The sequence below is a fragment of the Setaria italica genome, chromosome IV, assembly GCF_000263155.2.
Source record: "Setaria italica strain Yugu1 chromosome IV, Setaria_italica_v2.0, whole genome shotgun sequence".
In the NCBI taxonomy this organism is placed as follows: Eukaryota; Viridiplantae; Streptophyta; class Magnoliopsida; order Poales; family Poaceae; genus Setaria; species Setaria italica.
Genome location: NC_028453.1, coordinates 17295782 through 17309541, shown reverse-complemented (window position 1 = coordinate 17309541; position 13760 = coordinate 17295782). Strand labels below are relative to the sequence as shown.

General features: G+C 40.5%; 1 protein-coding gene across 1 annotated transcript; it reads left to right on the top strand.

The window, feature by feature from the left end:
• The first annotated feature begins 772 nt into the window (after window positions 1-772).
• On the top strand, window positions 773-13493 carry LOC101759063. Its single transcript, XM_004965306.3, has 10 exons — window positions 773-1084; window positions 1179-1268; window positions 8708-8967; window positions 9574-9662; window positions 9751-9854; window positions 10083-10188; window positions 10284-10359; window positions 10458-10569; window positions 11140-11671; window positions 13156-13493. Exons 1-10 carry the CDS (start codon window positions 868-870, stop codon window positions 13244-13246), a joined length of 1677 nt encoding a protein of 558 aa, XP_004965363.1. The 5' UTR covers window positions 773-867; the 3' UTR covers window positions 13247-13493.
• The last annotated feature ends 267 nt before the right edge of the window (window positions 13494-13760 follow it).

Sequence of the window (13760 nt, the reverse complement as noted above, 5' to 3'; positions counted from 1 at the left end):
TTGATCTGGTACTTTAATTTGGAGGAAGGATGGAATAGCTGTTGATCTGCAGCTCTGCTCATGGAGAAAATGGAAGGAGCACACAAAAATTGAATTGCAGGTGGCTTTCATACCGTGAGGAAGAAAAAAAAGAGGGGAAAAGAGAGATACGGGGCATAGATGGGCTGTCTCAGATAGCTTTCGGCCCAGCAACAAAGTATTGGTGATGAGATATTAGCAATCTGTTGGAGGAGATGAAAAAAAGTGCATTACCAATAGTAGGAAGAAAAAGTGTATTTTTCATCCCTCAAGTATTGCAAAAGTGTGACATTCATCCTTCATATTCCATTTGGTGCAAATCAACCCCTTAACTTAATAAACCGATGCATTTATCATCCCCACATAAGTTTGATCCCCACATAAGTTTGATAATGGTTTAGCATCATATAACATAATAGGCCTTGTAATCATCTTAATAGTCATTGCTTAGTCACGTCAAATGTTGAGTCAATCACTATAATAGTCCTGTGTGAATAAGTTCCATTAATTTTTCTGATAATTTTTTTTTATGATAGGCAATTTAGAGGATTTATTTATTTTTTATTGGTTTTATATCTTCAACTCAGCGTATTACATCACTAAGCAGTCAGATAATTTCATGGCATAAATCATCATTACATGGTATCGAACTATGTTAAACTAGGGTGGGATGATAGGGTAAACACTCGATCTGCCGGATATAAAAATTCTGGTGTTTTGTTGACCTCCAGCACTCGAGTGCTCAGGACCACCCGAGTACTATCTAGACAGCCGCCTTTTGGGACACCCAACGATGACAGTATGACACCGCGACTCCCAAAACCCTAGCGGCCTCGATTCCTCCCCACCATGGCCATCGCCCCCTACACACTCCGCCTCTCGCCGCCGCCGCTCGATGCCCCGCTCCTCCCCCAGCTCCGGGCTCAGCTTCGCCGCCGCGGGTCCGCCAAAGTAGCTGCTTCCGGCACCAGCTGGGCTCCCGCCGCCGGCGAATCTAGCGACGGGGTCGGCGGCTGGTGGCTCCCCGAGCGCGAGAAGCCAGTGGAACAGGGGAGGAGGAAGACTGGTAAACTAATCCTTTCCCGAAAATCAGATGGTGAAGTATTCCGCCTTCGAGCGGATCTTCCGTTTTAATCGCGGGGATTGTTGTGGATTTGTAGGGTTTGGGAGAGCTCTCGCCGTCGGGCTGGGAGCTTCTGCGGCGATCGCCTTGGCCGGGCTGGCGTGGCAGTCCCCGTCGTCCAGGAACTGTGAGTTGATTACCATTTGTGGCCTCCACCGTGCTAATTCCCCTGTTTGGCGCCATGTGATCCTGAAATATCAACTTAATATTGTTGCTTTTGCTCATATGCTTCATCTCTAGATTGTCTAAAGTACGCAATACTTTTTCTTGCATTCTGTTGTTTATCTAACTAAGTACCGGAACTGACAACATTCGATATTACCCAACCCTTTTGCAATGCCAGAATCCATGTCATACTCCTATATCTGAAGCAGGTTCACTTCTGTAAATCTCTCATTGTATAATCCTCTACGTGCTGAATCATCATACTAAAAAAATAGGATTACAAGGGGTGTGTAATGGAATAACTAGTTCGATTTTGTAGTGGGGTGTAAATCTATGACATAGTAACAAACATCGGCAGCAGCTAATTCCAAAATAATTTGTGAACAGGCTCATGTAAATTATATGATACTAGTGATGGCCCGTGCTTTGCTACGGGCACACAAAATTTAAACAAAAGAATAACTATTTCAAAAGAAAAATGCAAAACCAAGATGTTAACCAATAAGGCTAAGGCCGAGTCAAGCAAAACACACACAACCCACTAGCACAAGATATTTGCTATGGCAAATGTCATCGTGCTTGAATTAATCCCTGGTGGTGTATTAAGCTTTTAATATAAAGCCTCATTAATCCTCAACTCATAGGCACCCTGCACATATTTGGCACACCTATGTGATGCTATGAAAAAATTATTGAAAAACAATGTTTTGCGCGAGATTCTTGCCATGGTATCATGTGAAATGCTGAGCATTCTGGTAGGAGTACGATATCTACAATTTTGTACAATGTAAGTGTAGATTTGCATGACAGGCAGATCACTTGCTAAGAATCAAACTGAAACACACGACAAATAAAATAAGTTTCATAGTGACAACACCAAAATAAATAAATAAATCCTACTCCAAATCATCGTTACGCAAGATAGTGGAAAGTAATATATTTTTGTGATTCACAGAAGGCATTCTTTGTTCAACCTATATTGTAACCAGCATATAGAACCGGCCATCTCAAGGGTGACGGATAGGAACGGCGCAAAGGATTTGCTTCACAGCTTCGAATATACTTCCTAGAACTCTGAAAGGACTGACTGGTTTGGACCAAAGAAGTATGAGAAACTAAAACAATATAAATGATATCATGACACCCTTCATCCTTACAGTCGACTAATTCATTTCTCAGCCGATGCCAAAAACTGAAATAAATTTGAGACCAATGTGGTTCCATGACTAATCTATCAAAGACCCTGAACCAGACGAGCATACTTCCTGCGTCTCTGAAATATGAAAGCGAGATTAATGGTGACACGTGAATGAAAACTTAATATTGTTCATCTTCATATTTAACCCATCCTAGCAATCTTATATGACACAAATTGTAATGCTATATAACTCTTTAATTGTAGATTAGCATGAACTTTAGCTTATCTAAATATATCTAGGTCTTTTAGACCCTTTCCTCTTTGATAACATGAAAAATACATTCCTCTCAGATGAAAGGGAAAAAAACACATAACAAATGGATTCTGAGCGACTTATTTTTTTGAAACAGGATAACCCAGCTTTTATAGAAAGCATATAAAGTTTGGTACAGACATGACCGCAATTCTGCTGGGGTTACCAGTTATTACAGATATAATAAATGGATTCTGAGCGACTTTACTGTTGTCCTCTCTTCGTTTCTTGGTGCTGTCATTGCTCATCTTGAACCCCTTTATCTTTCCGAGGAGGAAGAAAAGTCTCTAATCATTTGCTTGTTGGGGAACCACCAATCCACCATGGGAAGCAAAGCTGGACTCCACTAATCTAGCTCTCTGGTCGTTAGATGGTGTCTGCTAGATAGTCATTGTCTTTGTCATAAGCTCCTGGGGGGAATGGATAAATTGAGCATTGCCAGAAGCATGGGTCCAACACTCCATTCCCCAGAGACGCTAATCCTTACACTGGACTGAATTGGATAATTATACTCCAAATAAAATAATGTTTAGAATGTTCCTTCCACACAAGGCCAAAACATGTATACAAACCGGTAGTTATTGACAATGAAATTCCATTTTGCATATGTTTCAATGCAACGTATGCAGAAATTTGTAATGCGATCAGGCATAAGTTGCATACAGGATTTTACATTGATATTGGTAGCATGCCATTTTTAGTCAGAAAATCTTGAGATGCAACAAGTTATATCAATTCGCTACAAAATCATAAGGAGACAGTACCTGTCGCACTTGAATTGTGCATGTTCCAGTTGATGCTTGAGAAAGGCAGCTGCTCGAGCTTCACGGAACATAGTGGTACCTGTCGCACACTCGCACTTGAATTGTGCAGTTTTGAAGTTAAATCCAGTGGCCAATTTCTTACTCCAGCTATGAGCATATCTCCACTTTGTCATAAAACACACAGGACAGATCATATTGCCAACTACAGAAACTTTCAGATAAGAACTTCAGATTGTTTTCTCGAAAATCCAAAGTTGGGGGACCAAACGGATCATATCAGCGATTGGGAAAACAATCCCTATTGTAAGGAGACATGTGAAAGGAATTATTGGACATTGGAGTTTAGTGGTCAAAGTGTGCTCACTGATCCAACCTGTGAGAGATTAATAATGGCATAGCGTGCTGCCGTTCAATTGTTAATTGAAGACGGTACAACTTCTCCAAAGAAAAGCCATGTGTCGAACTCTAACCAACAGGAGCTTCACACCTCACTAAAAAACAGCACACAGTTAAGTGAATGAATTTATGGCAATGTGAGAAATCAATATTAAAAGGCACAAGTGTACCCCTGATAGTGTTGGTCCTGAACTCACGCTCAAACTCCTTCCATCAGGTACCTAATTTCAGATATGAGGACAGATAAATAACCATGGGAACAGCTAAATGCACTTGCTAAAATCAATCCTCAATTCCAAGTTCAACATGTAAAATGCGAATAACAGTCCATATATTCTACAATTCAAATCACAAGAAGATTCAGGACAGGCACCAGAAATGCACAACCTGAAAATCCATTGTCATAAACTGGAGTTGGAGTACTGATATAGTGATACTGCATGCCTGGCAGCCTGCTATTTACAATTGAGTATTCAATAGCCTGTTCAGTAGTTAAAAGAAAAATCCATGCCAAGAAACTTCTATTGCTAAACAAAAGCTTTCTTGTTCACGGAGCTAGCAGATTCAAGAAACGCAACTCTGCCATCATTACACAGAAAACAAAAATCTGAACTCCGAAGAACTGACCGTTAGCCATGTCCATGGAGGCAGGGGCACGGGCACACGGCCTTGCTTCCTTGTGGCTTGTGCCATTGTGCGCATGGTAGGGAGCCTGGTTTGCCTGTCTGCAGGCCGGTTGCATGGCAGGGCCGCAGTCCGCAGGGGATGGGCGACGAGGTGCCGAGGTCGTGTGGGCAGGGCTGCAGCCGCTGGAGAAGAATGGCAGGGATGACACGCAAAGGTGCCGGAGGCGAAGAAGGGGCAGGGGACGGTGAACAATCGAGGCTCTGCTCGCTTGCCGCAGCCCACAACACTGCTCCTCTCCAGATGCATCTCCGCCGGCGAAGAATAGGAGGACACCACCGGCGTCTGGCGAAGAACAGGAAGAGAAGCGGCGGCCGCTGTCCAGTTCATCTCCTTGCCATATGCTGTGAGGCCATCCACGCAAACTCGTCAAAATGAACTTTTCCCCTATCCCAGTCCTACGCGAGGAAGGAAAGCGAACTCCACCACGGACCAAGCTGTCCTCCCCGGAGGCGCATGAGCACGAGGATGAGCAGCATGAGGGAGGTTGTGGCGGTGCTTTTGGAGAGGATAGGAGGACGGACTGCGGCGGATTGAAGGGAGGGAGGCGCGCGGATGGAGGGCGGACTCGGGGGGAGGTGGAGCGGCGGCGTGGACGGGGGATCGAAAGGGCGAGCGCCAAGGGAGGCCCAACCTGTCGGCGTGCGGGGGAGCACCGGTGGCTCTGCTGGCAGAGCCACGGGGTGTCAACGCCCCCTTGTGTTCTGTTTAGTGGTAGAGATAACTGTCCTCCAGGGTTCATATACATAGGAAAACTTTGTTTGTTGGTGTGTCTTGTTTATTTAAGCACTCCTGTGTGCATTGCATTCAAGAGCCACAAGTCTGCTCTGACACTCTCATTTAGGTTGATTCAGAACTCCACAAACTTCAGCATGTCCATATTGGTGTTACTCTCTAACATGAATAGAAAACATGAATACTATAACTATCTCCTTAGAGCATTATGTGGGTAAACTCAGCTGAGAAGATAGCCAGAAGGTAATGACTTGTCACTTGTATAAGAGAATAGACTATAATATAGATGAGAATGATGAGCTGAGATGAGAGGCTGAATTGATTCTTTTTATTTGTTGCTTAACGCCAATGACCATTCTGTTAAACTAGAGGTAACAACTGAAGCCTGTTTGTGGAGATTTCCGCATGACTTGCTGGCGGCTGCAAGGTCTTTTTACTTCACAAGACACAATGGACAGCTGGCCCATTCTGCACAGACGCGCATTGTTCCTGGCCATAACAAATATAATATAGCATTGAAGTTACTCAAATTCATGTTAGCCACTCATACATGCAACTCTGTCATTATCACTGTTCATAATGTAATGATGGGTCTGGTTCTTCTGTTAGTTCTTTTAGGGGCTGTTTGGATCTCAAAATCTATCAAGACTTAATTTGGTTAATAACCTAAAATACTTTGTTGGGGAAATCATGGGTAAAATAAAAATACCAAAATCTTGTTTAGCTATGTGAAATCTAAACGGCTAGCTATTCTTGACAGTTTTAAATGTCAGATTCGGCTGAATAATGTTCAGTAACTGTCATCTAAAACAAATAACAAACATCAAATCTGTGTTGATAAATCTAGCACAATACGTTTGGTTGTTGAAACTGTTTGTTTTTGATAGATTCGGTTTTTGCTAAATTAAGCGAACTGTAAGATGTGGCAAAGGGTAGGGCGTATGAGGATCTTTACCAACGATTAGGTACGAAGGAAGGAGAGAAGGGCATCTATAGGATGGCTAAGGTTCGTGAGAAAAAGACGAGTGACTTCAACCAAGTTAAGTGCATTAAGGATGAAATGGAGAATATTTTGGTAAAGGAGGATGAGATCAAACATAGATGGCAAGAGTATTTTGCCAAATTGTTCAATGTTGAGAATGAGAACACAACCTTGCAGTTGAATGACTCTTTTGATGACACCAACAGGCACTTTGTGTGGAAGATCCAAGAATCTGAGGTCGGAGAGGCGTTGAAAAGGATGAAAAGTGGTAAGGCGATGGGCTGGGATGGTATCCCAATTAAGGTGTGGAGATGCCTCGGGGATATAGCCATAGTATGGCTAACCAAGTTATTCAACCATATTTTTCGGTTGAACAAGATGCCGGAAGAGTGGAGAAGTATACTGGTACCAATAAACAAGAATAAGGGAGATATTCAAAGTTGTACTAATTATCGAGGAATTAAGTTGATGAGCCATACTATGAAGCTATGGGAGAGAGTTATCAAGCATCGTTTGAGAAGGATAACACGGGTCTCTATGAACCAATTTGGTTTCATGCTTGGAGGGTCAACCATGGAAACTATTTTCTTAATAAGACAAGTTATGGAGCGGTATAGAGAGAAGAAGGACATACATGGTTTTCATTGACTTGGAGAAGGCATATGACAAAATACCAAGGAATGTTATGTGGTGGGCTTTGGACAAACATAAAGTCCCAACGAAGTACGTTGGACTTATTAAGGACATGTACAACAATGTTGTAACTAGAGTCCGAACAAGTGATGGCGACATAGATGACTTTCCGATTAGAATATGACTGCATTAAGGGTCTGCTTTGAGCCCTTATCTATTTGCCTTGGTGATGGATGAGGTAACAAGGGACATTCAAGGGGATATCCCTTAGTATATGCTCTTCGCGGATGATGTAGTGCTAGTTGATGAAAATCAAGCAGGAGTAAATGGAAACTGGAGTTGTGGCGGGAGACCCTAGAGTCAAAAGGTTTTAGACTCGGTAGAACTAAAACTGAATATATGAGATGTGACTTTGGCACTACTACACATGAGGAGGGAGATGTCAGTTTGGAAAGCCAAGTAGTACCCAGGAAGGATACATTTCGATATTTGGGATCAATGCTACAATGAGATGGGGATATTGATGAGGATGTTAGTCATAGAATCAAAGCGGGGTGGATGAAGTGGCGCCAAGCATTAGGAATTTTATATGACAAGAGGGTACCATTGAAGCTAAAAGTCAAGTTTTATAGGACGGCGATTAGACATGCAATGCTGTATGGTGCAAAATGTTGGCCTACAAAAAGACGACATGTCCAGCAGATTAGTGTTGCGGAAATGCGTTTGTTGCATTGGATTTATGGTCATACGAGAAGGGATTGAGTCCGAAATGAGGATATACATTATAGGTTAGGGGTAGCACCTATTGAAGAAAAGCTTATCCAACACTGCCTGAGATGGTTTGGACATGTCCAACGAAGGCCTCCGGAGGCACCGGTGCTTAGTGGAACCCTAAGGCGTGACAGTAATGTGAAGAGAGGCAGAAGAAGACCAAAATTGACATGGGAAGAGACAATAGAAGGAGATTTGAAGGAATGGAATATACCCAAAGATTTAGTCCTGGATAGGAGAGCTTGGAAAACAGCTATTCATGTGCCCGAACCCTGATTTGTGGCTCTTGTTGGGTTTCAACTCTAGCCTACCCCAACTTGCTTGGGACTGAAAGGCTATATTGTTGTTGTAGACTGTTTTCATTTGATTGTGATTGTAGGTTTTGTTTTTTTCCTTATGAAATTACAGTTTTAGAGCATTCTTTTTCTGTGTCGAAGATTTTTTAGTTCTGTTTGGAGAAACAATTGTCAACTTTTGTGTCAAGAGAACAAAATTGTTGGCCCAAACACTACCGAAGATGCACGCAAACACACTTGTTTCACGCAGAAACATATACATGTTGCTGCAGCAACCTATTTGGAGCTCCTTCCAAAGTGCCTATAGTTGCCTCTGGTAAGTCTACAAGCCTCCGGCTATGGCAACTCCTACACTCCAACCTGGGCAGTCCTCTAAGGCAACCTGCCAGCCAGTCACACACTCCTCTTGAGTGTGGAGAGAATAGCCAGACCACTCTATTTTGGTGCTGCTAGAACTCTCAAGAGAGTCTATCCCTTCTCCTCTCTATTTATAGCACTACTACACAGCCATAGTGGCTTACATGCCAAGGCTAAGGCTTGACTTGACTAGACTTGGTTCCTAAGGCAAAGACTTGGTCCCTAATGCAAAGAGTAGACTTGAACCCTAAGTAATTTACATTTAGCTACTCAGCACTACTGTCAAGATTATTGCTAACAAAACTGAATGGTGGAATCATACTGATTTTCAGGTTTTCAGCAACTCATTGTTGCCCCATTGCATTACGTTCAAGAGAAATTGTCAACAGAGTCAACAGAGACGCCCAATGACAATGCAAGTGACAGAGAATCTGATGAAGATGAAGTTTTCAGCACAACACCAGATGAGAAGGCTGAAGCAGTTACTGATGATTCAATGCAAAATAGTACGGCTGTTCGCAGACATTTTTCTTTTAGAGCTCCTATTGATCCTATACATGAGGAGGCTTTCTCTATACTGAAGAAGCTACAGGTACTTTTCAATTTTAAACTATGGCCAACCATAATTTAGCTTAGTGAAATATCTCAACCATAAGGGGTGTACTACCTTTGTGGAAGCATTTCATCATGACTTGTTTTGCGCATAAGCTGCTAGCCTACTACTCCCTCTTACATTTTATATTCCTTAAAGCTTACGAATACGCTACTTTGGAAAATGTTTTTTGGTTACCTTTTGAATGCTATTTCATCTCTAAGAAGCTACAAGTTATGTGTGATGTGGAAAATTGTTCTTCCCTGTGTCTATAGATCTTTTCTGATCATTCACCCATGTTTTGTTTGACCATTCATTTTCTTAGATCACTTGTGGAATTTATTACACGTGATTGCATAAAATACAACTAGCATAATTGCCTAAAAGTTGTTTGCACATACAGTGCATGACTGCTTAAACATCTTAGAAGTTGTATTATGCTTATTACTATGTATGGTTGTTTTATTGGTTATGCTGTTTCCTGTATGCTATGAATGATGTAAGTCCTTTCTGTTTACTTACTATGCTATTTTCTTCTGGAAGAAACCTTGTTGTTAGTAAAGCAATATTCTAGTTATGTTTTCCTCATCTTCTGTGCCTTCTCAGATAATTGAAAAAGATGTTAGCCCCAGTGATTTTTGTACTCGGAGGGAATTTGCAAGATGGTTTGTTAAGTTGTGCTCAAAGTTTGAGAGGTAATGAGGCAAGATAGTATTAAAAAAATCTGACCATGCATAACATTTGATTATTAGCTTCTTGATGGTTCATTTTTGCAATATGTAGGAAAAGGATGCAGAGGATTGTTCCTGACAAATTAACTTCTGGTTCAGTCCAAAGTGCCTTTGATGATGTAAATATTGATGACCCTGATTTCTTGTATATCCAATGTAAGTTCCACTGTTTATTATATGGCATTAAGCTAAGAAAAAATATTTTATATCTTAGAGACAAGCTTCACTATGTAGTCATTCCTCACTGCATTTGCCAATGTAACATGTAGTGACACTTTTTTGAGATTATGCATTTCCTTTGCTTTCCCCCTAGCACTAGCTTCGATTAGAATTCAGCACAGACACTGTAAAAAAATTCTAATTTTCTGCATTGGTGATGGAAAGCTTTAGGAGAATCTGGTATTGTACTCAGTAAGCTATCAAACTCCTTGGAAACTTCGACAAGTGGTTCTCCTACTGTCCAGGAAAATTCTTTTTTCCTACCTGAGAGGTACTAGCCTAACATATGGAAAATGATGGTTTGTCACTGTTTATTTGATGGCCATAATGTTATTCTCAGTTCTATGTTTGTTGTTGTGGTTGTAGTTATCTCTCTCGTTTTGATCTTGTCAACTGGAAAGTGCTTGTGGAACATCCGCGTGCATTAGGAGCAGACCAAAAGGTACACATATCTTTTATCTTGCTATTTTTGTGCTGCAGTTTCAGTTAGATGCTTTTCTTTTATTCTTTTGGTAAATCCTGACCCTGGTTACAGTCCAGATGCTGAGTCAAAAAGTTCGCATTTTGGATTTGTGTGCTTGCCCAGATGTGTCTCCATCCATGCTCATAGAGCTGATGGCTGGTGAGAACAACATCATCAGCAGAGTTTTCGGTATGATCTGTTCACATTCTTCTTTGTGTCTCATACTTGTTTGCAAGACCCTTTTTAGCATTTTGATTGATCACTATAGTGATGGGAACAACTTCTTTTGGCATCTGTTGGTGGTGTACTTTGACTATGTTTCACTTTGTTCACATGTGGAAATATAAGCTTCTCTATTCATGTTATTTCCTTGTGCATTATATTTCATATCTCCTAAAACAGATTGAATTGTAGTACTAAGAACATTTTTTCTAATATTTACCATTTTATATTGCATTGGGCTTGGTGTTTCTGTTCAGGTATTTGCTCTTTAACATGTAAGTGTAACTTGTGCATTTTTCTCCGTGATAGTTGAGTTACCATGCTAGCTATTTTTGTTAGCTTTTTTTTACTCTTTTGGAAAAAAAACCCTAATCTTATCGAATAAACATGTCCTTATCTGGCTTGGAGATGTATATGAACTTACCTAGTACCAGATCTGTTGCTCATACTATGTCAATGCCAACTATTTGAGAAGGTCAGCTATGCCCTGTTTCAGTGTGCTAGCCTAATTTTCTTTACGATCATGGGATATTATAGGAAATACAAGACGCCTTCAACCACACAAACCTGTAACGAAAGCACAAGCAGCTGCTGCACTGACCAGTGGTCGAATGGAGGAAGCAATTCGTGATGAGTTAAACAGACTAGAAGCCGAAAATGAAGCCCATCTTTCTGCTATAGCTGAAATAATGGAAGAATTAATCAGTAGAGGAGATATACAACAACAATGGGAGGACAAGATGAAGAAGGAGCAACAACGAGGTTTTGAAGTTGACAAGGATCTTCAACATGTGTTGCATGAGCTTGCAAATGAGAGGACAGACAGAGAAAGAGAACTAGAAGATTTGTTGAAAGAAAAGTCAGCTTTAGAGATCCAGAATCAGGATCTCATAAATTTAAGGTCAGAAATTGATGGCATGTATGATAGACTGGCAACCGAGAATGCAGAGGTCATGGCTGATCAGCAGAATTTGGAAAACCTGTTGTCGGACATGACCAGCAAGCATCAAGCTGTCAATGAAGCTAAATCGTATCTTGAAGCTGAAAAGGAAGCTCTTACAATGCTAAGGTTTGTCTTCTATACGACCTGTCCTTTTTTGGTTATCACATGTTTCAGCATATTCAAAACTTTAACACCTGCGATGTGGTTATGTGGTATCTTACCTGCGAAACATGCATGAATCCTGGGTTGGAGCAGACAACTGGTTCTGCATTTGGCCATATATATCTGGGTTGCAACTTTAGAATCAGCTTTTTGCTGCTGCATTGATTGCCACTAGGTTAGAAAGCCAAGATTATAGCTTATTTGGCTGATCAATGGTCATATTGTGGATGAAAGCATAACTGTGATTCTCGAAATTTCCTAATTCTGATTCTTGGGAATTCTAATTTGAATTCAAAACCCAAAATAAAATACAATAGCATGATATTTTTTTGTTCTACAGATAAGCAGCTATACATTAAACAATGGATATGCTATTGCCTATTTAGATATGTAATTTGGTATGTGAAACCTAAATTTGAATTCTGTTAGTCATAATATTCATAGCTTCACAATTTGTTTCTCATGATTTCAGATATTTTAAAGTTCATTTCTCTAAAACTTGAAATACAATAAAACCTTTGGTACATATTTCAAAACTTAAATTGACTCCAATTCTGATGTGGTATTCAAATTTATGTGCCTAACTTTATGCTGCTAAATCTATTCATCTGCATATGCGATATTAAAGGAAATTAGAGGTTGCATGTTGGACTTATAATGTGAAAAATAATGTACCTAGCACCAACACCAGTCTTCTTGAAGAATTGCTCAAGATCTTCACTGCTATTGATTTTAGGAAAAAGTCTATTTTACTCCCCTCACCAATTTACTTTGTCCACTTAACCCCCTAAGCAAAATTTAGGCTCACTTTACTCCCCCAAACTATTTCATTTGGTCCAATCTACCCCCTAATTATATTTCTCTTTTTTGTTTCTTCGCGTACAAATTGAATTTTAATTTCAGATTTTGTCGGTTGACTTGTAACATGATGCTCCATGTTAAAAAAATATATTAGAATTTTTTCATGATTACTTTTTCGTACCGTTTTGTATATCTAAGATCAATTTAGTATTAAATATTCCTAACCTATGAAAATAACCATGAAGAGTTTTTAGTATAATTTTCTAACATAAGGCATCATGTTTTGTATATGCTCACAAAATTTGAACTCAAAATTCAACTCACACATGAAGAAACAAAAAAGAGAAATCTAATTAGGGGGTAGATTGGACCAAATGAAATTGTTCAGGGGAGTAAAGTGAGCCAAAACTTTGTTCAGGGGGGTTAAGCGGACAAAGTGGATAGGTGAAGGGAGTAAAATGAACTTTATAAAAAGTGTTCTCACTTCAGCATATCGACTATACTGCATTTGTCTAGCCTTTGTAGCATGGACCATTTCTAAAGTTCAAACTAAACTGGCTCCCTGGTTTCTCTTGTGGTAAAGGGAAATTGATCTGAAACATCAACTGATAGCTTCTCAAAAAAAAACATCAACTGATTTTTGTCAGGACTTGGGTGGAGGAGGAAGCAGCCAGAGTCCATGAACGAGCTGAGACACTCAAGAAAGCTGTAAGAAGATGGCGAGTTCCAGTAGATTGACCCCTGCAAGCAAACTGGGGATTGTATCATTGAAGACTTGCTCATAATTTTTGGAGCTCTCTGGTTTAAGCACATCTGCTGTCAGATCTGAATAGTTCTCAGTGGTGCAGAATGGTTGACACCTCTTGTTCTCTGGGATCGTCATCTTTCATTGGTGCTTCCTACTGACATACTGCTGATATCGTTATTTTCGTTTGCTGTTTCGACTGACTTGGTGGTGTAATTCGAGGGCACTCCGATTCCTGTAGGCCTGGTTCTTTTTATCTTTCCGCAGTCTAATGTAGATATTTTGTTGACTCGGTGCTGTGGTAATGCTTTCTCAAGTCAAAGTTGTGTATTTGGTCTGGAAACAGTGCCGTTATGTTGCTCTTCAGATTTCATGCTACAATCTTTTAACCTGAAACTAGAAATGGTAGTAGTCGTAAGGGACCTAAGTAGCAATTCGTGTACTTCTATTTGTGAAGGGCACGTTACCTCCAAGCGCATAACATAATTTGGTGATTGTTGCTTTAGT